Source organism: Mirounga leonina, unplaced genomic scaffold (assembly GCF_011800145.1).
Source record: "Mirounga leonina isolate KUSES-001 unplaced genomic scaffold, KU_Mleo_1.0 Mir_125, whole genome shotgun sequence".
Lineage (NCBI taxonomy): Eukaryota > Metazoa > Chordata > Mammalia > Carnivora > Phocidae > Mirounga > Mirounga leonina.
This window is the reverse complement of record NW_023270305.1, coordinates 12339579-12366541: the sequence shown is the minus strand read 5'-3', so window position 1 is coordinate 12366541 and position 26963 is coordinate 12339579. Positions and strand designations below refer to the sequence as shown.

Below are 26963 nucleotides of genomic sequence, written 5' to 3'. Positions count from 1 at the left end.
GAAGCAAAATGCAAGGGCAATTATGTTTTTCAGAGGGCTTGTTTTACAAACTTCCTTCTTTATGGCCTCATTCTGGACCATTGGTATAGTTTGGACTGTTTCTCTTAGTAGGTAGAACAATATGGAATAACCTCCAAGTAAATACAACTTGAAACTTTGTATTTGAACTCCCAAATTCTATATGATACAGATATACACATCTAAAGGAAAATGATATGAATTGTGTCTTTTAGAAGTTCTACAAAACACCAAATGTTTTAAGATTAGCAGTTGTTAAACAATAAACTACTGATAGAATTCTACCTATTTTAATGTTAATTCTGGAGAATTTGATTTCTAAAAATTATTTACCCCATCAGTGACTTATCTATTCCTTATCTATTCCTTGCTAGCTCCTGGGAGGTAAACAGGATGTACTGACATTTATAGTTTCTGGTAGATTAAGGTAATCATGCTAAAATTAACAGACTGAGAAACAGCCTATTCATCATGTCTGAAGAAAAGCAGCAAATTTTCCCCAAGTAATTATAAAACACAAATGCTCAAAGAAAATTATATGCCTAGGAAATGGTCAATAATACATCTTTGAACCATTAATGTCTGTACAGTGTGTATGCTCGTGAGGCAGTGTCCCCACAACTAAAGGTGAGGAAAAACCTATTAGTTGGCTGCCCATTTTCTAATGAGAACATTTCTGCCCCAGACAATGCTCATTTGTTAACTGATCCATAAATCCCCACTGTGGAGGCTCAACTCAGGGCTATGTTAAGTTAATGCATGCAGAAGCTTCAAGGACTGCAATGATGTCATACTCAGTGAAAAAAGTTTAGGATTTAATTTCTTTTCACATTTATTCTTGGGACTTATATTAGCTTAAGTTCATTCAAACTGCTCTTGCCAATAGTTCCATTTTAGTTTCTTCCATTATGGGAAGAAGACCAAGCCCTCTGCAGCATCAATCACTGTTCTAGGTCTCAGAAGGGACCATGGGGTTCACCGGCACCTTAGGCCCAATGTGCAAAGAAATTCTCCCTCCCTCTGCTTTCTTGGTTAGCCCCATAGCAGTTACTACAGTTTCTTACACTAGCACCAGGTATTTGGAAGCCCCTAAATCATGGTGGGGAGGGGGAAGGTAAGGATGAAGACTTCCGCCTGAAGTGGCTTCCATAGGTATTAGAGGTATTAACAAGCAGGGAGGTGCTCCAGGTCATGTAAGTCTAAAAACAAAGGGTTAAACAACAGGCTTTCCTAGCCTTTAAAATGCTAATAAGCGCTCAGACTCCCTAGCAACTAGTATTACAAATGTGCACTGTTCCAGGACAAAGAGGTTTGGTTTAACCCTTTATTTTTCTTGCCACCGGAGAGATCATGAAAAAGAATTACATTACACAGTCTCTGAACTCTATTCCATCATTCTACTAAATGATTCTTTGTTTCACGTGTTACTTCTCTCCGTTTACTGCTGTCACCAACTGGACTCTTGGTAACTTGACAGCAAGGGCAGTTGGACCCAGTTCCCTATGGTAGCTTGCCACAAAATGCATGTTGCCTGTGTTGACTAATGAAGCAAGTAAGCAAGTGTGAGTGCTTGGAGACTTGGTGACAACTATTTTCTTTTTCAAATGATTTGGCTAAGTCAAAGTTTACACAAACAAAGTACAACAAAAACTGAAGCCCACATTTGAATCTGAACCCAAGAAGTGACTGAGGTAGGACAGGGAATTTTTGTACTCATTCACTCAACAGATGTACATTAAGTGCTCACCTGTTCTAAAGGATGGACATACCCAAGTAAACAAAAACAAAGTCTTGCTCTTAGGATGATTATATTCTAGTTGGAGGAGACAGACCACAAACAAACGGACTAACACACAATATGTCAGGTGGTAAGGACTATGAAGAGAAATACAGAAGGGAAAAAAGGGATGAGGGGGTGGAAACTGCTGTTGTTTTAGAAATGATGGTCAGGGAAGTTTAATATGGTGACATTTAATATCTATGTCTAATAAGGTGACATTTAAGGAGAGACTTGAAGTGTGAGAGCAAACCATGTGGCTACAGTGAGGAGAACATTCCGACAGAGGGATTTAAAAACGCAAAGGCCCTGAGTTTGCAATGTACTTGGCACATGTGAGGAACAGAAGAATAAACAGACACCAGTGTGCAGACTGAGTGATGGGAATAGCAGCTGAGGTCAGAAAGGGACCCAGGAACAAGATTATGTGGGCTTCACAGGCCCTATACTCCATTCTGAGTCAGTTAGTGAGTTGTGAGTGAAGGACTGCCATACTGCTCACATTTGAAAAGCATCACTCTGACTTCCACGTGGAGATTACACTGCAGAGGAGCAAGGTGGAAGCAAGGAGACGGGAGGCTCCTTCAACAGACCAGGAAAAAGATGATGGTGGCTGGCACTAAAATATCCAAATGGGGCAGGGAAGAAGTGAGAGCTGCTAAGAAGCTGACAGGATTTGCTGATGGGCTGTCTGATGTGGGATATGAGAGGAGACAGAGGTTTTCTTCTGAATAACTGGAAGAATGAAGTTGTTGTTCACCGTTGTTCAAAAGTAGGAGAGGAGCAGGTTTTGGGGGAGAATACCCCTTCAGATTTTATCAGGTTAAGCTTGAAATGCCTAATTAGACTTCTGAGTGGGATGTCGATTAGGCAGTTGTACGTACAGTATGGTGTTCAGGCGAGAAGTCTGGGCTGGAGATTTACAGACTTTATTTTCTTTTATTTTTTTAAAGATTTTATTTATTTGTCCGAGAGAAAGAGAGAGAGAGTGCACACAAGCAGGGAGAGCGGCAGGCAGAGGGAGAAGCAGGCTCCCCGCCGAACAAGATGCCCAATGAGGGACTTGATCCCAAGACCCTGGGATCATGACCTGAGTTGAAGGCAGACGCTTAACTGACTAAGCCACCCAGGCGTCCCTGGGCTGGAGATTTAAACTGGGGAGTCATACACATCGGGATAGGCATTTATAGCTGTAAAGTAGACAGCATAACCAAGGGAGCAAGTAGACAGAATTAGCTCTGAGGCCCTCAAATGGAGCTCAGGGAGATGAGGAAGATCCAGCAGAGGACACTAAGAGACAGGATGAGAGTTACCTTTCTCAAGAGAGAAAGTTGTTCCCGAAACTAAATGAAGAATAAGCTTCAAGAAAGAATAAATGCTCAAATATGTCAAATGCTACCAACAATCACCGCATTTGGCATTGTAGAGGACACTGATGACCTTGACAAGACTACTTCTGGTAAAGTGGTAGGGATGAAAGCCTGACTGGTCAACAAGAGAAAGAGAATAATCGTTAGAGTCTTTTAGAGAATTTAACTGTAAAGGGGAGCAGACCTGTCAGGAGGACTGTGTTTTTTCCAAGACACATTTAAATGCTTAGATGCAGGTATGGAGCTAGAGTTTAGCTGGATTTCATTAGGGAGCATTTTGCTACCAGGACCAAGTGCAACAGAGGGAGAGCTGGGCAAGGGAGTGGAGAGTGTCTCTAAGGCAATAACGATAATCATGGACCGTGGAATCTAAAGTGAATTTAGGAAGCTGGGATTAGAACATATTAGGAGACTAAATTCTTCTTGCATGTCATATAGACAGTTTCATTTCTACCTAATTTACACACGGTCCTCACTGAGAGCTACACAGTTCTCTAATGGGAAGATTTCCTCTCACCTTTCAGTGAACTTTAGGAGAATATGGTCTTAAGTTTTCAACTTTAACTGCCTTACTTATTATGTTGTCAGATCAAACGGCTTCCCTGTCATTAGAACCAAGACACAACCTAATTAAAAGCCTTATAAAACTCAAGTGAAGTGTGAAAAGTTCAGCAGCCAGGATTTGGGGGGAAAATGACATTAGTGAGATAATTCTAAGCAGAATGGGCAAGATGAGGCCACTGAAATTCTAGAGATTCAAAAAGCTGGCTGAGGCAGAACAGCCTGAGAAGTCTCAAAACCTCTGCTGTTGCTTTCAAACATGCTGTTCAGGCCCTAGTGAATTCTGATATTTAGCCATTCTTGCTTTAAATTTTTAGGATTTTTAAGTGTGTTTATAAAGAACACTTTTTTTTTTTTTAATCACCCATTTCTGTATCTGTTCCAGGGAAGCTCTGCTACACACAGGAGTTGATCAAGTTCTTCAGATATGCTGGCGGTGGGATGGGAAGGTTGGGGGCCACTAGATCACTTTCCTGCACTGTACACATACAAATTTACCTTAGAAATAACTTGAAACTTAAAGGATTTAGAAGTCATTATTTCTCTTTGCTATCACATAAAATTCAGTTCCATCAACTTGCAAATGCCAGTAGCCAATACTCTTCCATTTTGATTGTGAAGGCACGACTGTTCTTATGTGCTGCAGGGATCAGGGATGCTCATATATAAAAACTTACTTACTTGTTGTTTCCCATTGCACCTTGCTGCCAGGCCTTCATGTCTGGTGACTGGTACCCAGAAGAGGGTGGAGTTGGCTGGAGCAGAGAGCTCTGAGGAGGAGGAATTGGCATCGGCACCATGGAGCTCCCCGGGCTCAGAGATGGAGCAAAGTTGGCCTCACCTTGGGGAACCATTCCTGCAAATTGACACAAATTAATTTATGTGAATACACTATAAATTTATTATTCCCATAAAAGAGAACCACCCCGCCCCCACGAGGCTCTGTCATAATATAGTTAGAAATAGCCTATTCAATAGAGTAGGGAAAACATTTCAGTCTCTTCAAAATAAGGCAGGAAATTTCAGTATAAACAGACAGAAAAGTAAACATAAGTTTGGAAGAATGCCTTCTATTCATTAACATATTGATTTGGGTACCAGGATTATGTATAATTTTTTTCTATTCTTTTTGCTTACATGGATTTTTAAGTGTAAAAAACATACATGAACATATACGACAGATTACTTGCATAATAAAATAAGTTAGAAAAAGGCAAGGCAAACACCTGTGTGAAATGAAAAATGAGAAGAGTTTTGTTGTCCATGCCTCAGTCATCTCTGTGGGTTCTTCTTTCTTTCCCTGTCCTTTTTCTTTAAGCTTTACTGAGATATCATCTACACAGCCTCAAATTCACCCACCGAACTGCACAACTCAATGATTTTTTAGTCCATTTATAGAGCTGTGCTCTAAATTAGCACAGTGCAGTTTGGGCATTTCCATCCCCCGCATGTCTCCCTGTGCTTGTCTGCAGTCAATCCTCTCTCCTACCCCTAGCCTCAGGCAACCATGGATCTGCTTTCTGTCTCCTTAAGTGTGCCTTTTGTGGGCAATTTCATATAAATGTAATCATATGAGATCTTTTGGGTCTGGCTTCTTTCACTTAGATAATGTTTCTGAGGTTCGACCATTCTGTAGAATTTATTGGTAGTTTGTTCCTTTCTTTGCAGAATGATGTTTATTAGCAGCTATTGATATAATTGTGTTAAAAATCAAATGGCCATAATATTAACAATTTACTTCTGGATTTTTAGGTTGTTGCAGTGGTCCGTATGTCCACACCTGTACTAATACTATATTGTCTTGATTGACGTGACTTTATGGTAATTTTTGAAACGACAGTCATCCAACTTGGCTTTTCTTTTTCAAAGCTGTCTTGGCTACAGTTTTTTTTTTTTTTTTTTTGCATTTCCATATAAATTTCCATATAAATTTTTGCATTTCCATAGAAGTTTTAGGAGAAGCTTGTCAATTTCTCCAAAAAGCACACTGACATTTTGATTGCTTTGAATTATAAGATCAATTTGGAGTAAATCTGCCATCTTTTCAGTCTTTTTCTGATTTCGTTTTGTACAGTGTCCACTGTTGTATCTTCAAGTTCACTAATTTTTTCTTTTGTAATGTCTAATCTCCTTATCCCATCTAGTATATTTTTCATCTCAGACATTATAGTTTTTGTCTCCAGAAGTTTGATTTTGGTTTTATTTATGTTGTCCTTGACTTAATATGTTCAAGCTTTCCTCTAGCTTTTTGAACATATGGAATAAATGTATAATTTTTAATTGTCTCAATGTCCCATCTACTCATTTTATCATTTGTGTGATTTCTGGGTTGGTTTTGATGACAGAGTTTTCTCCTCATTATTGGTTTTATTATCCTGCATCTCTGCATGCCTGGTAATTAAAAAGACCAGATCCCAGACCTTGTGAATTCTACCTTGTTAGGTGCTGGATTTTTAAAAGTCCTTAAAAAAAAAAATTATATATATATGTAAAAATATATATATTTATAAATATAAATTAAATATATATATTTTTTTTTTTTGAGAGGGAGAGAGAGCGAGTGTATGTGAAAGGGGGTGGCAGGGCAGAGGAAAACGGAGAGAGTCTTAAGCAGGCCCCATGTCCAGAGTGGAGCCTGACACGGGGCTCAACGCAGGGCTCAATCTCACAATCCTGAGATCATGACCTGAGCTGGAATCAAGAGTTGGATGCTTAACTGACTGAGCCACCCAGACACCCCTAAAAGGTCTTTAAATATTTTCAACCTTTGTCTGGGTTGGTTACATGGAGACAATTTAATTCTTTTGGGTCTTGTACCTTAAGAGACAAGAGCAAAGTTTAGGGCTTATTTTGGCTGCTACTGAGACAAAACACTTATGAGTATTTTACTTGACACCCCATGAATCATGAGGTTTTCTATTCTTGCTGGTGGGAAGAGAAATTGGCCCTGTGCGAACTTTGCAGATTGTTCCCCATTATCTTTCCAGGTGGTTTTCCCTGGCCTTGGTTTGTGCGCGTGTGCACGCGCGCACACACACACACCCTGAGTGGGACCCTGTGCACATCCCTGCAGTTCCTTGTGGCTCTCTCTCTTCTTTGGTCCTGGGCCCTGAGACCTCGAGTTGCCCTGGCTTTCCTGGACTCCCAGCTCCATGGGCTCAACTGAGGGAAACCACTGGTTCCTTTTGGACTCCCTCTCCACGCAGCATGGTCTGGATAATTTTGAAAACTATACTTCAATGTACTTTCATTTTTTTTGTTTGTTTCAGGTCTTCTAATGTTGGAGGAAGTACTTCTGCAGGTTAGAATAAAGTGAAAAAGCCTTGTCAAGTTCTCTGCATACAGAAGTCGTAAGACACATGAAAGTGGCCTTCAAAAGGTTCAGACAATAATGTAATTAAACTATGAATTTATAATCCTTTTCTTCCCCATACAGATAGTGTCAGCGATATAAACCAGCCAAAGATGACTTCATTGTCTTGAGGACAAAGGAAGTGATGTGACATAATTTTGAGTAAAAGATCTTAGAAAATTCTGGTGCTGTCTGACACAAGTCTCCCTGGGTAACTTAATTTAATAGTCAAAGGATTTTAGCACCTGTTGCCACCAGAATGAAAGTCTAAATTGATTTGGCTGTCAAAGTTGATAAGCATATTGCTATGTGAAAAAAAAATCTCTATGTATCCTCAGCATTTTATTCAAGTCAAATAGCAGTCTTCTCATGGAAATTCATTTTTAGGCAGACTTATAATTTACTTTTTCTTTCATTTAGAAAATGAAGGGATTTATTTCAATTTTTTCCCCAGGAATCTGCCATTAATTTTGCATCAAAGTTTGATTAAACATCGTGGATTAATCAAATGTGTTTTATTGCCACTACCCATCAGAATCTGAAAGTGACAGAAGTAAAATTTAAAAGGACATCATCACCTAGGACAAAGAGAATGGAAGAGAGACAATGCAAACAAAAGATTAAAAAAGAAAAACCTTCTGGAAACCAGGAAGTTCCTGACACTGCAGAGGACGAGCTTTCAACTTAAGCAGCTAAGAGTGCGGACACCACTGAGAAGCCGAGACGCTTTGTAAAGATGGGTCATCCCCCTATAAACTATCAAAAACCAAGTCTCCAACATAATGAAAAAACTGTATGCACATTTTGAGTTAGTGTACTTCAACCCATCGTCTGAAGTGGATTTTCATAAGATTCTTACAGGGATCCATGACAGAAAGTAAGGAAGTTAAGAGAATGTACCCTGCAGACAAAATGCAAAAAAATTTAGAATCAGACAGGTCTTTCTGGATCCTGATTAATCATCTTAGCTATCAGTGAGTGATAAGCCTCCAACCATTTAACCACTAGTGGCAAGAGAGGGGTCCGGAGCCCCGATCTCCTGACTCCCATCAGCGCACTGGAACACCGGGGCCGTTATGTATGCTTATGAGGTGCAATCCCCGTACCTGATCCTGGATACTGGAAGACATTCTGCTGCATCTGAGGATTGATTCCAGTGCCAAACTGTCCTCCCATGTTTCCTGCCATGCCTCTGTTCACCATGCTGTTGCGGTTGGCCAAGGTTGACTCAGGATTTGCTGCCAGTTGTGAAAACGGGCTGGTTGAAGCAGGTGGGGTTCCTGGATTTGTACCATAGTTTGGGGGGTAGGGAAATTGCTGCGGAGCACCCTGAGGAAGACGGGGGTTCCCCATTTGAACTGACAGTCCAGATGAGGGAGGGAGGTTGTTCCCAAAGCTTTGTTGCCTCATGAGCATGGCTCTTTGCTGCTGTATTAGCTGCCTCTGTCGGTGCTGTTGGCTGTACAACTCCCGCTGGCGCTGTGCCAACATCTGGGCATTCAGGGGTGGCTGGAGAGGAGAAAACAAATCCTCACTTATTAATATTGTTATCATCACCACCTACTTTGGAAAGCTTACAGGATAAAGCCTCGTAGCTTGGGGCAACAAAATATGTAGCAATTATCACTATGACTTCGAACTTCTCTGACGTTAGGTTGTTAGGAGACTTTTTTTCTTTTTCATTTCCCCAAAATTGACTGTGTTTCTTAGTTCCCTTCTTTTCTTACTGAGATCATTTGTTCCACTTTACTTAAATGAACAAAATGTGATTATAGTTGATTTTAATTTTCTTCATCATACTTTCCTGTATTTTCCAAATTATTTATAATGAAAATGCTTTATCTTTACAATTGGAAAACCCTACAAATACCATTTGAAAAAGGAAGAATCAGAAATCCAGGATCCAAAGGCAAACAAATTGTTATTTAAAAAGAAAATAGGGGCGCCTGGGTGGCTCAGTCGTTAAGCATCTGCCTTCGGCTCAGGTCATGATCCCAGGGTCCTGGGATCGAGCCCCGCGTCGGGCTCCCTGCTTAGCGGGAAGCCTGCTTCTCCCTCTCCCACTCCCCCTGCTTGTGTTCCCTCTCTCGCTGTGTCTCTCTCTGTCAAATAAATAAATAAAATCTAAAAAAAGAAAAAAAGAAAAAGAAAAAGAAAATAGAATAAAATAATAAACAGAAATAAATGGAACCAGCTATTAAAAAAAAAGATTTATTTATTTTAGAGAGAAAGCATGAGCAGGGGGAGGGGCAGAGGGAGAGGGAAAGAGAGGGAGAGAAGCAGACTCCCCACTAAGCACGGAGCCAGACATGGGGCTCGATCCCACAACCCTGAGATCATGACCTGAGTCAGATGCTTAACCAACTGAGCTACCTGGGGGGCCCCACCAACTATTTTATAACATTGTTGCAGTAAAGACTACTCCAGGTGTTAGAGTATGTTTTAATAGCTATAATACTAGGAATGACAAAAGCAGCAGTAAAATTAGGTTAAAATCACTTTTTGATCTAACTTGTAAAGCAACATGGCATGTCAATAAAGCCTTCCTCAGAAAATTTCAATTCAGATTGAGGATCTGATCAAAGCATATAGTTCCTTCAAAATTAAACTTGCCAACTAGATATAGTCCAATCTAGAAGAAACTGTGACATATGACTTTCTAATAGAAATCATCTTTACGTGAATTCCAAAAGTGGGGTCTTATTTCCTTATAACCTAATTACCCTTGCATGAGCTAATCACTGAGATTTTTAAGACATGGAAACCCAAGTATGAATCCATGAAGATGCCAGTATCTGCTGCTTAACAGCAGTTTCTTTTCTTTTCTTTTCTTTTTAGAGAGAGCAAGAGGGGAAGGAGCCAAGGGAGAGGAAGAGAAAACCAAGCAGACTCCATGCTGATAGTGGAGCCAACAGGGGGCTTGATCCCAAGACCCTGAGAACATGACCTGAGCTGAAACCAAGAGCTGGATGCTTAACTGACTGAGCCACCCAGGTGCCCCCATTAACAGTAGTTTCTGTCAATATTTACCCTTTTGGTTACGGTTGGCTTCCTGTTTTTGCCCCAAATCCATCTAGATACATTTTATGGAGAAAAGTTTTGTGTGTGAGTCCTGTCTAAAATTCCTCATCTCTCAAATTTTTGTGTCACCTTGGTTAAGAAAACATAAAAAAGTGGTTGAAACAAAAATACTAAAGTATGTGTGGAAGTTAAGTAGGGAGTGAGTACCAGACAAGACTTAGAAGGCTATCTAGTTCTTTTTGTGTTTAAAGTTTCAATGGCCCTGGTTTCATGTACAAGGATTGTTAAAATAAATAAAAAACAGAAACTGCTCATGCTCAGACTGAGGCAGAGAACACAAGGTAGTTAAGATCACTCAGCAATGTGACTGAGTTTTGATCAGGTTTCAGGTACCATTCACACAGTTTCTTATCTAGGAGTCTTATTACTGGCCCTATTCAGGATAGCAATAAGAGTGTTCTACTGATTCATCTGGTATCTAATAGCAATGACAACACCACCAATAAAACCAAACAAAGGACTCTTGGCTTTAGATCAAATATCAGTAAGGGGTATCACAAATTGATTATAAATTCATTCTAGAAGAAAGCTGTACTACTACCTTAAAAGATCAATTCACAGATCATTTCGGACACTCAAGTCAACACTTTAAGAAACACAGCTTGGGTTAGAGAAGTACTAACAATGTCTGGTCCTCTCACATTACCTGAGGTGTAATTTGCTGCTGCATGCCTGATCTCATATTGATGCCAACTGGAGCATTTGCTGCAAACTGGTTCAAGATAGCTTGCCGATTTTGGTGGATCAACTAGAGAAAAATGGAACAATGAGATACCATATTTCTACATACAAACATATACTTTGGCCCTTACAGAGTAACACAAGCTTTTTATTGATTACTAACAAGTTTTAGTATTACAGGTTTAGTAAGATTATTTCCCATGTTTATCTGTCAAAAGGCTGGCAATTCCTAACATTTATCAAATATTTCCTGCCTATAGCACACCAAATAGGACAGAGCATTTAAAAGCAGAATCCATACACATGTGCATATATATATGCACATAGGTATATACACACATACATACATATATTGTACTTTTATTTTTTATTTTTTTAAGTAGGCTCCACGCCCAGTGTGGACCCCAATGTGAGGCTTGAACCCACAACCCTAAGATTAAGACCTGAGCTGCAATCAAGAGTTGGATGCTTAACCGACTGAGCCACCCAGGCACCCCCATCTATCACACTTTTAAAATCATGCTAATACTTAGTTATTTCAGATAAGTACAATAATGGAGAGAAAAGAAACACCAGCCCTACAACTTAAACTACTCTGAGTATAAAAGTAGGTACGTAATAGAGCACATTCTACAAAGGTCTGGAAGATTAATGGAAAAGTTGAGGTACTTCTCACTTGGAGGCTGACTGTCGGATGGGTACATATTTGGGGAAATCCAACATGATTTCATTCGTTGGGGAGAATTATGTAAGAAACAAATGGTTTGAGAAAATAGACTATTTATTTAACTAGAAGAAGTAATTACTTTAGACCAGCATTTCCCAAATTGGTGTTCTAAAGAACACTGTTCTGCAGGATATTAATAGATGTGCCAGGAAAATAGCATGCTGTGCTGTATTAAGTATTGGAAATGATGGGTTACACAAGGTGAAACAGATTTCTTTACTGCAGTAATTCTATGAGACTTTAATTGGCCAAAGCACACTGTGGATCTTCAAGAAGGGGATATACTATGCAACTTGTTTTCACGAACCTTTTTTTTTTTTGCCCCGACACACATTAACATTTATCTCCTAGAACAATTTTGTATGGAACACTAGTTTGGAAGATGCTGTCTGTATCAGGCTTAGAATTTCAGGGCATTGGCATGCCTTAGCTTCATCAGGTAACAAAACAAGCATCCTGGGAAGTGATATTTCCTGATAAACAATCTATAGCTTAAAGAATTTCTTGCTCAATCATTTGATGTGAATAAACTGTTCAGAGAGATAATAACAATATCAATCCTATTTTGTATTTATATGGTACTTTATAACATAAATTACTAATAAATATATTAACACTCCATATATTTTAATATATTTTATATTTTAATACATTTAATATATTTTAATATATGAGATGCAAACTAGAAAGACTGTGAAAGTTTTATAAAAGAATCCAAATTGCTGTGAGCAGTGATTAAATCTCCCATCTCCAAACAGCTCAATTCTTAATTCTGGTTTCATTAATTTTCTGACTCCCATCAGATCAGAAAACAAACTGTTTTTTGGGGAAAAGCTCATTTTACTATAAATGTAAAAATTAAAACTTTCAGGCATTCATGGAATAGGATAGAACATTCAGAATCGCTTAAAAAATAAAGATATGAACATTATGGTTTTAAAAGTCAAAGGGACTCTTGGGGCGCCTGGGTGGCTCAGTCAGTTAAGGGTCTGCCTTCAGCTCAGGTCCCGATCCCAGGGTCCTGGGATCAAGCTCCATGTTGGGCTCCCTGCTCAGCGGGGAGCCTGCTTCTCCCTCTCCCTCTGCCCCTCCCCCCGGCTCATGCTCACGCTCTTTCAAATAAATAAAATCTTAAAAAAAAAAAAAAAAAAAGATAAGTCAAAGGGACTCTTAAGTACAAAAATCTACGTACTTCTTAAATTCTACAGACCACAGACATAAGTTTAAATAAACCATTAATTTTACAAAGATTTATCAAAAAATTAAGTATATGCAAGGTAATACATAAGGTTTGAAGGCTACAGAGGTGAGCAAATCTCTGTCCTCCAGGAATTCTCTGTTGAGTGGCAGAGGCCAATACAGAAGGGCGCCACCTACGAGTGCTACACTTGCATATCCAGACATCTACGAGGCACTTAGCCAAGAGCAGGAAGGCAGGGACCAAGAGTATGAGTGCACTCAATGGGACCTTGAAAGATGAGAATGCCAGGTGGCAAGAAGGATGGTAGAGTTAACTTAAGGCAGAAAGTACAGCAAGTCTAGAAACAGAAGACGAGGCAATGAGGATAGGGGAAAATACATTAATCTCAGTGACGAAGAGAAGTAACATAGCCAGGGGAGTGAGTGGGAGTTGGGTTTCCAAACTTACAGCTTTATATATTCTTTGATTGTGAGATAACGTGAGAATGAAATGGGTGGGGATGGAGGAAAGATGCTGGAGAAGTAGTAAAAATGAGAAAATAACCTTAGGAAATAAATTACAACCTTAGAAAATAGCCTATTTAGGCTATTTTTAGAAGTAGAAGAAATTATTCTAAAGCACTTTCTGTTAAAGAAAAATTTATCTATTTCTGCTCTTGAAATAATTCTTTTCATTTCCCCCTTCTCCTCTGTGTACAACCTGACTAATGCTGTATAATACAGCTGTCTCACTCTAACCTGCCTCTTCTCTCTGATCACTAAAATGCTACTCATTATCTAGCAAGCAGGTCAAGTTCTATTCTTCCTAGGAAGTCTTCCCAAAAGGATCACCATATCCTTTAACTCCTTGGAAATCTTGACTTCTGGTCAGTGGGAGGAGAGAGAGAGGTCAGGAGTCCTCAGAGCTGGGGACATAAATTCAAAAGTCTATAAAGGCCAGGTCAAAAGGCTTGTATTATAAAAGGAAATGTGGGGCTTGTGGCCAGTGAACAGTACAAACTCAGCCTACACATATAAAACACACACATACCCAGAGTTCGGGCTGGCTGACATTTTGTCTGTCTGAATGGATTTTTTTTCAATGCCTTATCAAGAAGTCCTTGATAGGACTGATAGGAAACATCAGTCCAAGATAGGAAACCTAAAAGATGATTATCTAGCCTAGAGGTTCTCAACCAGGGATGATTCTGCCCCACAAGAGAAATTTAGCAATGTCTGAAGACACTTTTGGCTGCACAACTTGGGGAAAGGTTGCTACTGGCATCCAATGGGTAAAGGTCAGGGATGCTGTTAAACATTCTTAAATGAATGGGAAAGCCCCCTATAACTAGAATTGTCTGTCCCAAAATGGCAATAGTGCCAAGACTGAAAACCCTAATTTAGCCACCGTGTAAATTCTTGACAAGGAGTTCTTTTATTTATATATACTTTTAATGATTTTATTTTATTTGAGAGAGAGAGAGAATGAGAGAGAGAGAGTATGAGAGGGGGGAGGGTCAGAGGGAGAAGCAGACTCCCCACCGAGCAGGGAGGCCGATGTGGGACTCGATCCGGGGACTCCAGGATCACGACCTGAGCCGAAGGCAGTCGCTTAACTGACCGAGCCACCCAGGAGCCCCTCTTTTATTTATTTTTTAAGATTTTATTTATTTACTAGAGAGAGAGAGAGAGCGTGCGTGCGCGGAGGGAGAGGGCGAGAGAATCTGAGCGCAGAGCCCGACATGGGGCTTGATCCCATGACTTTGAGATCATGACCTGAGCCAAAACCAAGAGTCAGATGCATAACCGACTGAGCCACCCAGGCACCCCGACAAGGGATTTATTTTATTTTTTTAAATTTATTTATTATTTATTTATTTAAAAAAGATTTTATTTGACAGAGAGAGAGACAGCGAGAGAGGGAACACAAGTAGGGGAAGTGGGAAAGGAAGAAGCAGGCTTCCCGCTGAGCATGGAGCCTGATGCGGGGCTCGATCCCAGGACCCTGGGATCATGACCTGAGCCGAAGGCAGCCGCTTAACTGACTGAGCCACCCAGGCCCCCCAAGGGGTTTCTTTTAAAGAAGATATTCTTCTATCAGGCAGTTTTCATTGCCAGAAATTCTAGAGGTGAAATTAGCTTCCTTGTATCTTCTGCCCTTTGATCTTAGTTCTACTTTCTGGTCACTTCTATTTTCTCTAATATATAAAAAATAATCAATAGTGGTTCTTCTACCAGATCCACACATTTCTCTAGTACTCTAACACATAACACATGTGGACTTCACTTGTTTTAAGATGGCTAAGTATATCACATTTCTTTATGTGTCTCCAATGTTACTCTCCCTTTTCATAGTATTCTTTTCTTGAGAGTATGAAGACCCTGGCTGGAAAAGAAGAATACAAAACTAGAACAGAATAATTACATCTTTTATGAGCCAATCTTACATAATTTCCTACAAGCAGCAGGTCTACCCATTTTTGCTGTTGTCCTTTTCTCAAAATAGAACTTTAAGAATTCTTTACTGGTATCATGGATATATTTTTTTGAGACTTTGCTTATTTGACATGTGAGCAGACACTACACCTAAAGACTTCATTACAACTGTATTTCTTCTTCATCACCAGCTCCCTCCTTCATTTTTGCTGTTCTTTAAAAGTTTCAACCAATGAATCTCTGTGTTTCCTAGGGTGTTTTTCCTCCCCCTGTCCCCCAACTGGGGATTATTCATAACTGTATAATCAAATTTAAAATCTTAGAATCTTTTTACTCCTTGTTTACTACATTCCAGTCAATGAGATATACTTACAGTCAAGAATATGCTTTTAAACTGATCTTAAAATCCATTAAAAAGAAAGAAACTATGATGTAGATCTGAGTTTGCACCTTTTTTCCCCCAAATCATCAGGCACTGTCCTAAATTCCTGCCTATGAGATGCTTGTACTTCCTGTGTTTGGCAAGAGGGAAGGAGGAATGAGAGGACCTGACCAACAAGTAAACAGATGGTATTAATCTAGCAAGGTAAGTGTATTATGAACACAACGTTATGAATCTGATGTATTCTGGATACTAATCCTTGTCAGTTATACAGGGTTGCAAATATCTTCCCTGAGTCTATGTTTAACCTTGTTTATGTTGTCTTTTATCTTATTAAGTTTTAAATTTTAATGCAAACATCAATCTTTTCCCCTTATGCCTTTTAGGGGCCACATAAATCTTTTCATATTCACATTTAGATCATTAAAATACCTAGAATTTATTTTTGTGGATGGTATGAGATAAGGAATCTAATTTAATTATTCCCCCTCAAGGACAGTCCAACGTACTAGCATTTATTATACAGGCCATCCTTTCTCCACTGACTGCCACCTCTGTCTCTTACTAAGTCTTTCTATACATCTGGGTGTGTCTTTGGGTTCTCTATGACGTTCTGGTTGGTAGAACTGTCTATGCCTATGCTGGTTCCACATTGTTTTAATTTCTAAAGCTTGATTTTAGATCTTGGTATCTGACAGGGCAAGTTCATTCTCATGATTCTTTAAGGTTGTATTCATGCTTCTAAAATAAAGTTAGCATTTATTTGTTAGATTTCATGTTGAGATTTTGATTGGAATTCTACTGAATTTAATTAATTTCAGAACAACTGCCATCTTTATGATAGTCTTTCCATTCACTAATATCTTTACTTGGACCTTTTTTTGACTTTCAATTACGATTTGTAATTTTCTAAGTCTTACAAATTATGAACATATTTTGAAATTATATTTTCTAATTGGTTGTTGCTAGTGAAAAGGATTGCTATTAATTTTTATTTGCTTTTTTTCCCCTAGAAACACTGCTGAATTCCTCTACTGATTCTAAGTTCCCTGTAGATTCTCTTGGATTTTCTATATAAGCAGTTGTATTGTTTGTATATGATTATTTTGTTTCTTTGTCACGTTTGCTTTCTATATTTCAAAATCACTTAATTTTTAGTGTGCCAATGATATTCTCTTTTTTTTTTGCACTAATATGAACTTATTCACTTAAAATATAAAACCTGTAGAAAGGGCAGACATTCTACCTCAGTTCACCAATCTGATCCAACTCTGAATTTACCTGTATAACTTTAAATAATATATTTAAACCTCAATTTCTTGATTTTATCAGGTATCTTATTGCCAGCCCACAGCCATTTACCCTTCTCTTTTTCCTCAATGAAAGGATAGGATTTTTGTTCAGCTGATTATCCCAAATCACATGTCTCAAGGGGCAACCTATGTACCCTAAGCCAATCCTTGCCCGCAGTTGGTTAAGGGTGTATATATGACCATTCAGGCTAGCCAGATGTGTGAAATTTTTTTAAAAAAAGTTTTGGTCCTTTTTCTTTTTTTGGAGTGGTAGGGAATAGAAAAGGAGAAGAAAAGATTTCTTGGCTTTTGAAATAAAGATGAGTAGGAAAGAGTCCCCTTTCTCCTGTTAGTTTTGTTTGCATGTGGTATTTGTAACCATGGGAGCCATTTTTCCAGCTGCCAAGGATTACAGAGTAAAAAGACAGAAAGAACCTAAGTCCCTGATAACATTCTGGAGCCTCTGAGGCAACACACCTTGACCTCTCTATTTCGTATCATCTCATTATCGGAGTCAAAATGCTTTTTTAAAATGGTTTTACAACTTTGAATGGATCTTTTTTTCTTTCCTTGTTGCTGAAAGCATCTTAACTGAAATACTGACAGACATAAGCCTTGGCCAGACTTTCTCACAGAAGACTCCAAGTGGACACACATAGAAGTGGACACACACAGAAGACTCCAAGCATTTGCAGAGTAAGAGCCACCATGGACTGAGGACCCCGCTGTTAAAAAGAACTTACAGTCCAGAACCCAAACAGTAGGTCTGGCTGATGAAGCTCATTAGGTAGCAGAGTACCGTCTTACACAGCAGTATAAGCTGTTTTGTGTACTGACATATCTGCAGGCTTAAAATTTTGTATTTCTCTCACTTGATGGATATTTCACTCTGTTGGGCTACCCTGGCCACCAAACTTTGGACATGCCTCCGTAATGTTCACAGGCAGCAACAGGGAGCCAAGTTCAGCTACCTGCAGCCTTATTACATGTGTATCCTTTGCATTGCTACTCTGCTTATCAGCTGCTTTAGGAGGAAATCAAAGTAAAAGCAATTTTTTCCCCAAACTACGTGTGAATGATTATTTCACCCATTCACAAACCTGACTTAGACTGTTGATCTAGCATTGCTCAGTAAGCCTTTAATTTTAGTCAGTATTTACTGACTCTATCCTGTAAAATGAGAAAATCAGCACACCTAGGTTTTCCTCTCCTTTTTGGGGTAGCCCTTAATCACTTACTACCTGCACTGTTATTTCACTTTCTAGGTGTGTATGTTTGGAATGCCCTAAGCTGACTTTAAGTTCTAAAAGTTGCCTGTATCTCTTATTCTTTGTATTCCTCATAGTACCTAGTAGAGTCTCCCCAAATATGTTGTGTGGGCACTATGTTTTGTGAACTATACGCATTTCTTATTCTTGTGCTTTCTATTGAATAATGAATGACAAGTTATAACAAGAAGTAGTTTACCTTCAACTAATACTCAGAACATATTACCAATTCCTTTCTTTCGCTTTTCTTCCCTCTCTTCCCCTAATTCCTTTCTGAGTTCTTTAGTCCACCCCAGCATTTTAAAAATTATTCCTTTCTTTGCTATTCTACCATTAATAATTTTTTCCTATCTCATCTCTTTTTTTCTCTCCCCCTTTCATCACCTTCTTTTTAAGTGGAATGGAAACTCATATTATTTATTTAATAAAATTTCGTAAGAATAGATAGTATTTATTATGTGTTACTGCCCTCCTGGCACTGTGCTAAGATCTTTATATGTACTATCTCATTCAATCCACATACCACCTATGAGGTAGAGGAATTATTTATTTATTTCTTTTATCGGTATAATCAGAAATCAGAGGCTTTAAAAGGGCAAATAATTTGACTGTCAAACCATTTAAGGTTAGAACTAGGAGTTGAAACTCGAGCTCTTATAACATTATATAATATTGCCTTTCTAATATAATTTAGTTCTTTCTTTCTCTTCTTTCCTGAATTTGTAACACTCTAGGAAATTGCTTTAAATACTTTAAAGAAAATCCAAAGCAATATGCACAGACAGTTAAAAAAATACAAAAAGGTTAAGAAGAAGCCACAATCTATAGCCCTGGTCCTGCTTCCCAGAGACAATACCCCCCACCCTTTTTTTTTAAGTGGGCTCCATGCCCAGTGTGGAGCCCAACACGGGGTTTGAACTCATGACCCTGAGATCAAGACCTGAGCTGAGATTAAGAGTTGGATGCTTAACTGACTGAGCCACCCAGGCACTCCCCAGAGAGAATACTTTTAACCATTTGCTTTTTTGGTTCTTGATGCTTATCTCTGTATTTGCTGCTTATGCAATCTTAAATATTTATGCCATTATACCCACTCATTACCAGTCATGAGAGAGAAGATTTAACTCACCCAACTCCCCAGATCCCCAAACTATCTTTTCCTCCATTCTCCTAATATAATAACATCACTAAGCTTCAATCACTCCAACTTCAAACAACATAAATTTCATTTTCTGTTCCAACAATCATAACAGTATCTCTTGATGCTCTACTTTATAAATTAAGCTATATATTTCTCTTTATTAATTTAATACTAATATGTTCATCCTAAGTACTTTTTATCTCAAAAAACAAAATTAATTGCTTTTAAATTGTGAGTCTCAAAGTACTTTGTTATGAGCTAGCAGTCTTTAACTGAATGAAAATCTCCTTTATCTTATCCTTGCAGACCAAGGATGGTTTTTTGAGTTTTTCATAAAGGTTGTGGGAACACTTCCACCTGACACCTTTATTCTAGCCACTGAGCTGTGTTAGTACGGCGTGAGTTAGCACAGGCCTTTACAAGAGCCACCTGCTAACCAGGACGACTCACCTGCTGTTGCCCCTGCAAGCGCTGCTGAAGCTGAAGCCGCAGCTGGTTGGGCGCAGCTGGAGGTCTGTTCAGAGTCTGCCGGGGTGGCATGCCCATGCCGGGTGAAAAAGCGCCTCGGGGAGGTGTCACTTGGACAGGCATAGTCCCCAATGAAGGTTTTTGCCTGACCATGCCTTGGAAAGGGCTAGAAAGATTGGCAGTAGGTGAAGGAGAAGAATAAGGCTGGGAATAAAGGTTGGGTCTTTCTTCCATCATCAAAGGTGGTGTTGCTTGTTGTGGTGGAAATCTCTCTGATAAGACATCTAATCCACCTCCCTGTTGGAAATTAAGCCAGAACATTTTACAAATAAATTACTGCCAATAAATGACATGCTTCTTTATATAATCTTGGATCTGAGAATATGTTATCTCTAGAAAATTTTATTATAAAATATTATGCTAAATTCATGAAGCTCTCTAGGAGTTTCCTACCTTAAAGGAATCACTTATGACAGTTACTTCTGAAATGGAGTAACAGATGAACTGAGATGTTTAAAAATCTCAGAAAAGAGATAAAAACATGGTTAAAACACAGGCTAAAATCAATGGAATGAAGCTAAAAGGTTTGAAAAGAACTACGCTGCAAAGCTTAAGAGTCAACAAACGTTACATTTAGTAGTTTACCGTGAGAAGTAGATTATTAAAGGAGGGATTAGTTAGGCATTTTTCTATCTCAAATACAGAATTCATGCTTTCCTCTTATTTGGAAAAAAATTCATAGCTGGCCTAACAGAATGCCATAGCTATGGCTTTTAAGACTGATAACTATTATTCATCGTAAAAAATCTAATTTAAATTGTGACCTGGTGTGTGTATGTGTGTGCGCACGTGCACATGTGTGTACGTAACTGAAAGGAAAGTTTTATGAAACATAACTTCCCCTTTTTCTGGGCTATGCATTCCGATATATTCTACTACTTAAAAAAATATGGGTCATGAGGCAATAAATTGATTTTTCAACCTCACAGTTTGAAAAAATACCTGGAATTTGGAGTATCATGGAATATACAGGTTGACATCTAGCACGAATGAAGGATAAATTAAGTCCTAGAATAAGAAGTGATGATATAAATCTGGATTCTATTCTAGTGGGAGCCTCTAAGATTCTGGTCCATAGTGAAAGGCTAAGACTTTCTAATTCTAACTATTTCTAATTATTATCACATTTTTGTTTTAAAAAACTCATTATTTAGCTATATTTAATAACTTTCATAAGAGTAAGTTATAAGACTACTTAAACACAGTGAGAACAATATTGAAAAATCTTGCTTAAAAATAATTTTCTAGCTTCTCAGGGTTGTATCATTTTAATAATGTCAATTTTAATAAATACCTGGACGAGTTTGTCAATTCCCAGAGCTCTATCTAGTTCAGCTAGCTCAGTTTCATCTTTGCCGCTGAGGAAGGACACTAGCTGTTCAAGAAGAGCCTTCTCATCATTTCTTCCTTCTACTGTTGTTGGTGGACAGAGAAGCTCATCTAATTGTGAACTAATACACTGGCTAAAGAATCAAAAGATAAAAGAGTTTAAGACTGATATAGCAAATAAGTTTTCAATCTCAATAACACAAATATATATATATGATACACACATATATGCAAATCTTGTTCTAGAAAATTCTGTCGAGATGCTTTTTCAACCAATTCTCACACAGTGAAATGTTCTATACTTATGTGCAGAAATATAAATGTTCTGTATGTAGCTTGAATATATTCTCACTGTTTTGTCAATCACTGAAATTTGCTTCCATATTCTTCCTCTTAGCTTATAGAAACAGCTTGAAAAATTAACTAAACATAGTTAAGAAAGGGAAAAGAATTCTTGATGAAAGTCAAAAATAAAAATCAATCAAAATCTCAGGGAAAAAAAACCATCTAGCCTATAGTAAGATTTATTCTATTTATACTTAACTTTCAAAGATGATCAAATCATATTGATAACATGATTATCACTTACAAAAGAAATCAAACTAGGAAAATGAAACATGCTCAGTGTTAAGCAACAACAACAACAAAAAATGTTGATTACATGAAGGAAATACACAGTCTAATCCAACTGATACCAACTGATGCATAAAAATCAGAAATATATAGAAAATCACACTAGTAATACAAATATAAGGTATCTTCTTTGGAGAAGGTAAGTGGGAATACAGTTCATAGTTAAAGCTCTACACCACACTCGACACTGTCTAGTCATCATTTGGTTGCTATGCATGAGATGTACTCTAATGTTTTGGAATGGAGCTACTTATGTCAATTAAGAAATTAAATTCTAATCAAGATGAGACACTTAGTAGATGTAAAAAGTACTTTCCCTTCTTATACCATCTTGCTCCAAAGAGAAACACTGGACAAAATAACTATATAACAAAAAGCTCAAGAGCTTTTATAATAATTGTTATACTGAGCTCAATTCATTTACAGGTCTCAGAAATTTTATAGTAATCAATCAAAGCAAAGCAAGAGATGAAAAAGAAAACAACTGCTGCATATTATATCAATCTTTTGGTAATTACAATACATACTAGCCTTGCAGTCACACAGTAAATTAATCTGTTTAATGTGGTGTCTTCCTCCATCCCCCTTTTTTTCATTAAACATTCACTTCTACTACTATCTCACAAAATACCAATGTAGGCTGGAATCCTGTTTGGGAAAATAGTTCTTTGTTGTAGAAGTTGATATCTGATATTTTATAAAATAGGAAATGTATTACTCACTCTTCTGGTTTATTCTGATTTACAGCAGTCACTGTATTATTTGCCCATGGAATCTGATCACCTGTTCCTGGCTGTCCAAATTGGTTATCAATTGCTTCCAATTCCAGCTCCGGCAATCCTGATTACAGAAGAAAAGGTAAGAAGTCAGTATCATAGTGGAAGATAAAATGACCGTATTTTTCAGAAGCAATATATTGTATAGGAGAATGAGATTTCCCCTATAAAATATATTTCAGTGATACAAAGGTCCCTTATTCAGAAACTTAACTGCCTAGAACGTGGCTACATCATAACCAGTGAGAAAGTTAAGAAAAAGTACTCTGAACCAAAGACAATCTGATGTAAAAAAAAAGTTTGCACATAAGTTGATGTTACCATAAGGAGAATCACTCAGAACTTTGTCAGAAATTATTTTTTTATTTTTATGTTTTAGATCTTATTTTTGAGTAATCTCTATACCCAACGTGGGGCTCGAACTCACAACCCTGAGATCAACAGTCACATGCTCCACCGAAGGAGCCATCCAGGCGCCGCCAGAAATGATTTCTTTTAAAGACAAATTATAACAATTTCAGTTAACTGCTTTTTCAGTCTGTAGGACATTAGAATCTGCTATAGGTAGGGACAGGGTTATCATGGCATGAGAGCAGCAAACACAAGATAAAATATGTTCTATAACAGGCAGGAACAGAAACTAAAGGGCACAGCAGTCTGGGTCATTCTGAAAATGGACAAGGCTCTGTAGCTGTTAACTGAGAACACAGCTGTATAATAACAGTGTAACAACTGATGTTTATGATGATGACAAATGCAGAGAGAGGTTTAGTTATGTTTTATAATGGAAGGAAATAGTATATGCATTCTAGAAGGTTTTTTGTTTAGGTATTTTTTTAAAAAAACCTGATGATTTCTGTACTGTTTAGACTAGGAAAAATTGTAAATAACCTAAATTCCAGAAATTTAGGGACTGCTTAGGGAACCATGGCATAAATATTTATAATGTGCCATTAAATGAAAAAGAAAAAAACCCATAAACCAAGACATTATGTTCAGAATGATTCTAGTTTTATAAATTACCGCATGTATATTAGTAGGAAAAAATTCTGAAAGAGTGTGTATATCTTTGGTCGATTTAGGTTCTAAGATTAAGGATGACTTTTCTTTTTTTGAATTTTTATTTTCTTTTAATGCTTCCAATGGTTATCTGTAATTTCTGAAATGGACATATATTAAATAATTATTGTTATGGGCTGAACTGTATTCCCCCAAAATTCGTATCCTGAAGCTCTAACTCCTAGTAGCTCAGAATGTGACTATTTTGGAGTCAGGGTCTTCAGATATGTGATTAAGTTAAAATAGGGCCGTTAGGGTGAGCTCTAATTCAAGAGGACTGGAGTTCTTACAAGAACAGGGGATTAGGACACAGACAATACAGAGGGATGACCATGAGGCCACAGCAAGGAGGTGGCCATCCACAAGACCGTGAGAGGCCTTAGAAGAAACCACACCTGCCAACCCCAATCACCTTGGACTTCTAGCTTCCAGAACTATGAGAAAATTAATTTCTGTTGTTCAAGCCACCTGGTCTGTGGTATTTTGTTATGGCAGTCCTTAGCAAATTAATGTAATTTTTTAAAAAACAACTAAAAATGCTTTGGAGTTTTATTTTATTCTATTTTTTTCAGAGAGAGAGAGGGGGCAAGCGAGTACAGAGGGTAGAGAAGGAAAGGGAGAGAGAGAATCTTAAGCAGGCTCTGTACCCACCACAGAGCCTGACATGGGGCTTGATCTCAATACCGAGATCATGACCTGAGCTGACACCAAGAGTTGGACATTTAACGACTGAGCCACCCAGGCGCCCCGCCTTGGAGTTTTACTAAAAAACATAATCAGGTAGAATTTCTCATTCTAATGAATGGAAAATAAGTAGATTTAAGAATGCCTGAAAAAATGTGTTTAATACTAGATATTGATCATTATTAATTACAGAAAACATGTTAGGCTCACTATTTATGTGAAATATACTCAACATTTAGTATGAATGAAGTATGGGAGTCCAAGTAAACACATTCATTTCTAAATGCAAATAATTATAGCTTTCAATTAAACTTGTCTTCTCTGTCATGACAAATGATAGAAAAATCAAACTCTGTAGGATTCTGAAAAAAAGAGCAAACAAAACCCACCAAACACCACCAACCACAAATGATGATGAAATGAAAAAGTAATCACTTAATTCCTATCATTATTTAAGTCAGAAAGTTGGTCAAAGAAGATTATCTAAAGCTGTCCCATTGCTCTACTCCATACATTAATTCCTCAATCCTAATTCTATTTAAAGAGTCAAAGAAAATTTACAAGGCTGTCTACCATCAATACTGAATATTATAAGATAGTTTATTTGACTCAGTAACAGGATATAGTATCTCGTTTTACTAGTCTTGATGCGGAAAATATTAAGTAAATAAGTTGGATAAAATTTCTCAAAATGAAATAAGATTCATGTGCTAAGTTTGATGACTAGGGAAAAAAAAAAAAAAACCCAAACAAACCAAACTTTGATTCAAGTAAAACTTTTGTTTGCATAGGCTTTATACTTAAAAGAAGTTAGTTTTTACTCTAAAAGTCATGTCAACCTTTTAGGACTTCTTTTAGAAATTTATTTCTACAAAAATTCAAGGATTTACTGGAATGTTTTAAGAAATACACATTATCTTCTCTTAGTCCAGGGAATAAGCCTTTTGTTTTTGGTCATGTTTGTGCCCTCTCAAACATAAGTAAGCATATATGTAACCCAAGACAGGCGTGACAATTTGTAAACGGAAGCATCGATGCATCTCCCAGTCCCTGTGTTGAAGAGTGGCAGCTGAAATGGGTAGAAAACAAGCCCTTAGGGATCCCTAATCAAGCTATTAATCTTTCTTATCATCTTTGCAAAGGCTCAACATCATAATTTCTCCATTTAAAATCTGGTTAGGGGCTCCTGGGTGGCATAGTTGGTTGAGCATCTGACTCTTGATTTTGGCTCAGGTCATGATCTCAGGGTTGTGAGATCGAGCCCGCTGTCGGGCTCCGCATTCAGCACAGAGTCTGCTTAAAATTCTCTCTCCCTCTCCTGTGCTTACTCTCTCTCTCTCAATAAATCTTAAAAATCTGGTTAAAAGGAAAACTTTGTATCTCCAATAGCCACAACAAAATTACTTTACTAAAAATTTCAACCATTTCTACACACAAGTAGAAAGCATTATCTAACCATGAGAGTGGCTTTTGCACATTCTACTCTTCTGACAATTCACTATCTAGTGATCCTAATGTTCAGCTACTTTCTTCAGGCGTTGGTTAAGAGGTTTCTGGTTCAGTTTTGTTTCACATTTGGCTGTAACAATGCACAGCAGTCAATGTGTTTTTATTTTTCTAAATGTGATGTAGACAAAGAATTAATTTATTGAATGTAGAAAAAATCTCCTATAAATCATAAGATGAAAATGGAAAAACCCAATAGATAAATGGTTAGAGAATATGAATAGGTCACATGCAATCACTGAAAATTGATCCACCTAATTCACACACACACAAAAAACAAACCGACAGATTAAAACTATACTGGGATACTTAAAAAAAAAACCAAACCATCAGATTGGCAAAGATAAGAAAGTGTATAATTCAATGTCTTAGAAAGGATGTGTAGAAGAAGAACATTATCCATTAGAGTGTAAATTGGCATAATATCTAAGAAGGCCATTTGGCAAAATCTATCCTTTGACCAAGCAAATCTATTCAGAACTTCTATTTCAGATATACTCTCATATATGATAAATTATCTCTACATAAGATTATTCATTACAACTATATAATAACAAAAGATACCTACCAAGAGGCACAACACACTAAAAAAAGGGAAATTAAAATGGTTTTTTTAAGTACTGAAAAAGCTTTATGTGAACCTCATTATTTTTAGAGTCACACAATTATTTTAATGTACTACAAATAAATGAGATTTAAAAAATAATCATCTCAGGGGCGCCTGGGTGGCTCAGATGGTTAAGCATCTGCCTTCGGCTCAGGTCATGATCCCAGGGTCCTGGGATCGAGTCCCACATTGGGCTCCCTGCTAGGCGGGGAGCCTGCTTCTCCCTCTGCCTCTGCCTCTCTCTCTCTCTCTCTGCCTCTCATGAATAAATAAATAAAACATTAAAAAAAAAAATCATCATCTCAGAATGTATATGTTCACCAAACATAAAATCATCCACCTCACAAGATCACTCACTTATTCCAATGAAATTCTCAAAGTTCAAATATTTTTGGAATTCTTCTAGATCTATCTAAAATAGTATACAGGTCCCTCAAGAAAAATATATCTCCTTATAGTTAGATCTAATTTTGGTTTGGGTTTAAGAAAAGAAGTATTATTCTTTTTGGATCAACAAATTTGGCTCTAAATAACTCCAGAAAAATATCAGAGGTCAAATCCACCCTCAGAGGATAG

General features: G+C 37.7%; 1 protein-coding gene and 1 long non-coding RNA gene across 7 annotated transcripts in view; one reads left to right on the top strand and one right to left on the bottom strand.

Annotated features, from left to right (window-relative positions):
- The window catches only part of NCOA1 (nuclear receptor coactivator 1), a 179979-nt gene that overhangs the window by 10820 nt on the left and 142196 nt on the right, over positions 1 to 26963 (bottom strand). For all 6 annotated transcript variants that reach the window (XM_035000690.1, XM_035000691.1, XM_035000686.1 and 3 more), the window contains 6 exons: positions 22478 to 22595; positions 21088 to 21256; positions 19716 to 20030; positions 10806 to 10907; positions 8185 to 8587; positions 4408 to 4582 (listed from right to left, as the gene is read on the bottom strand). In XM_035000690.1, the coding sequence (XP_034856581.1) occupies positions 4408 to 4582; positions 8185 to 8587; positions 10806 to 10907; positions 19716 to 20030; positions 21088 to 21256; positions 22478 to 22595 (1282 nt within the window). The remainder of the gene's footprint in view (positions 1 to 4407; positions 4583 to 8184; positions 8588 to 10805; positions 10908 to 19715; positions 20031 to 21087; positions 21257 to 22477; positions 22596 to 26963) is intronic.
- Positions 7020 to 26963, top strand: part of LOC118007651 — a 59358-nt gene continuing 39414 nt past the window's right edge. Inside the window, exons 1-4 of the long non-coding RNA XR_004678458.1 lie at positions 7020 to 7119; positions 7533 to 8349; positions 15655 to 15768; positions 22503 to 22613. This is a non-coding gene — a long non-coding RNA (uncharacterized LOC118007651). The remainder of the gene's footprint in view (positions 7120 to 7532; positions 8350 to 15654; positions 15769 to 22502; positions 22614 to 26963) is intronic.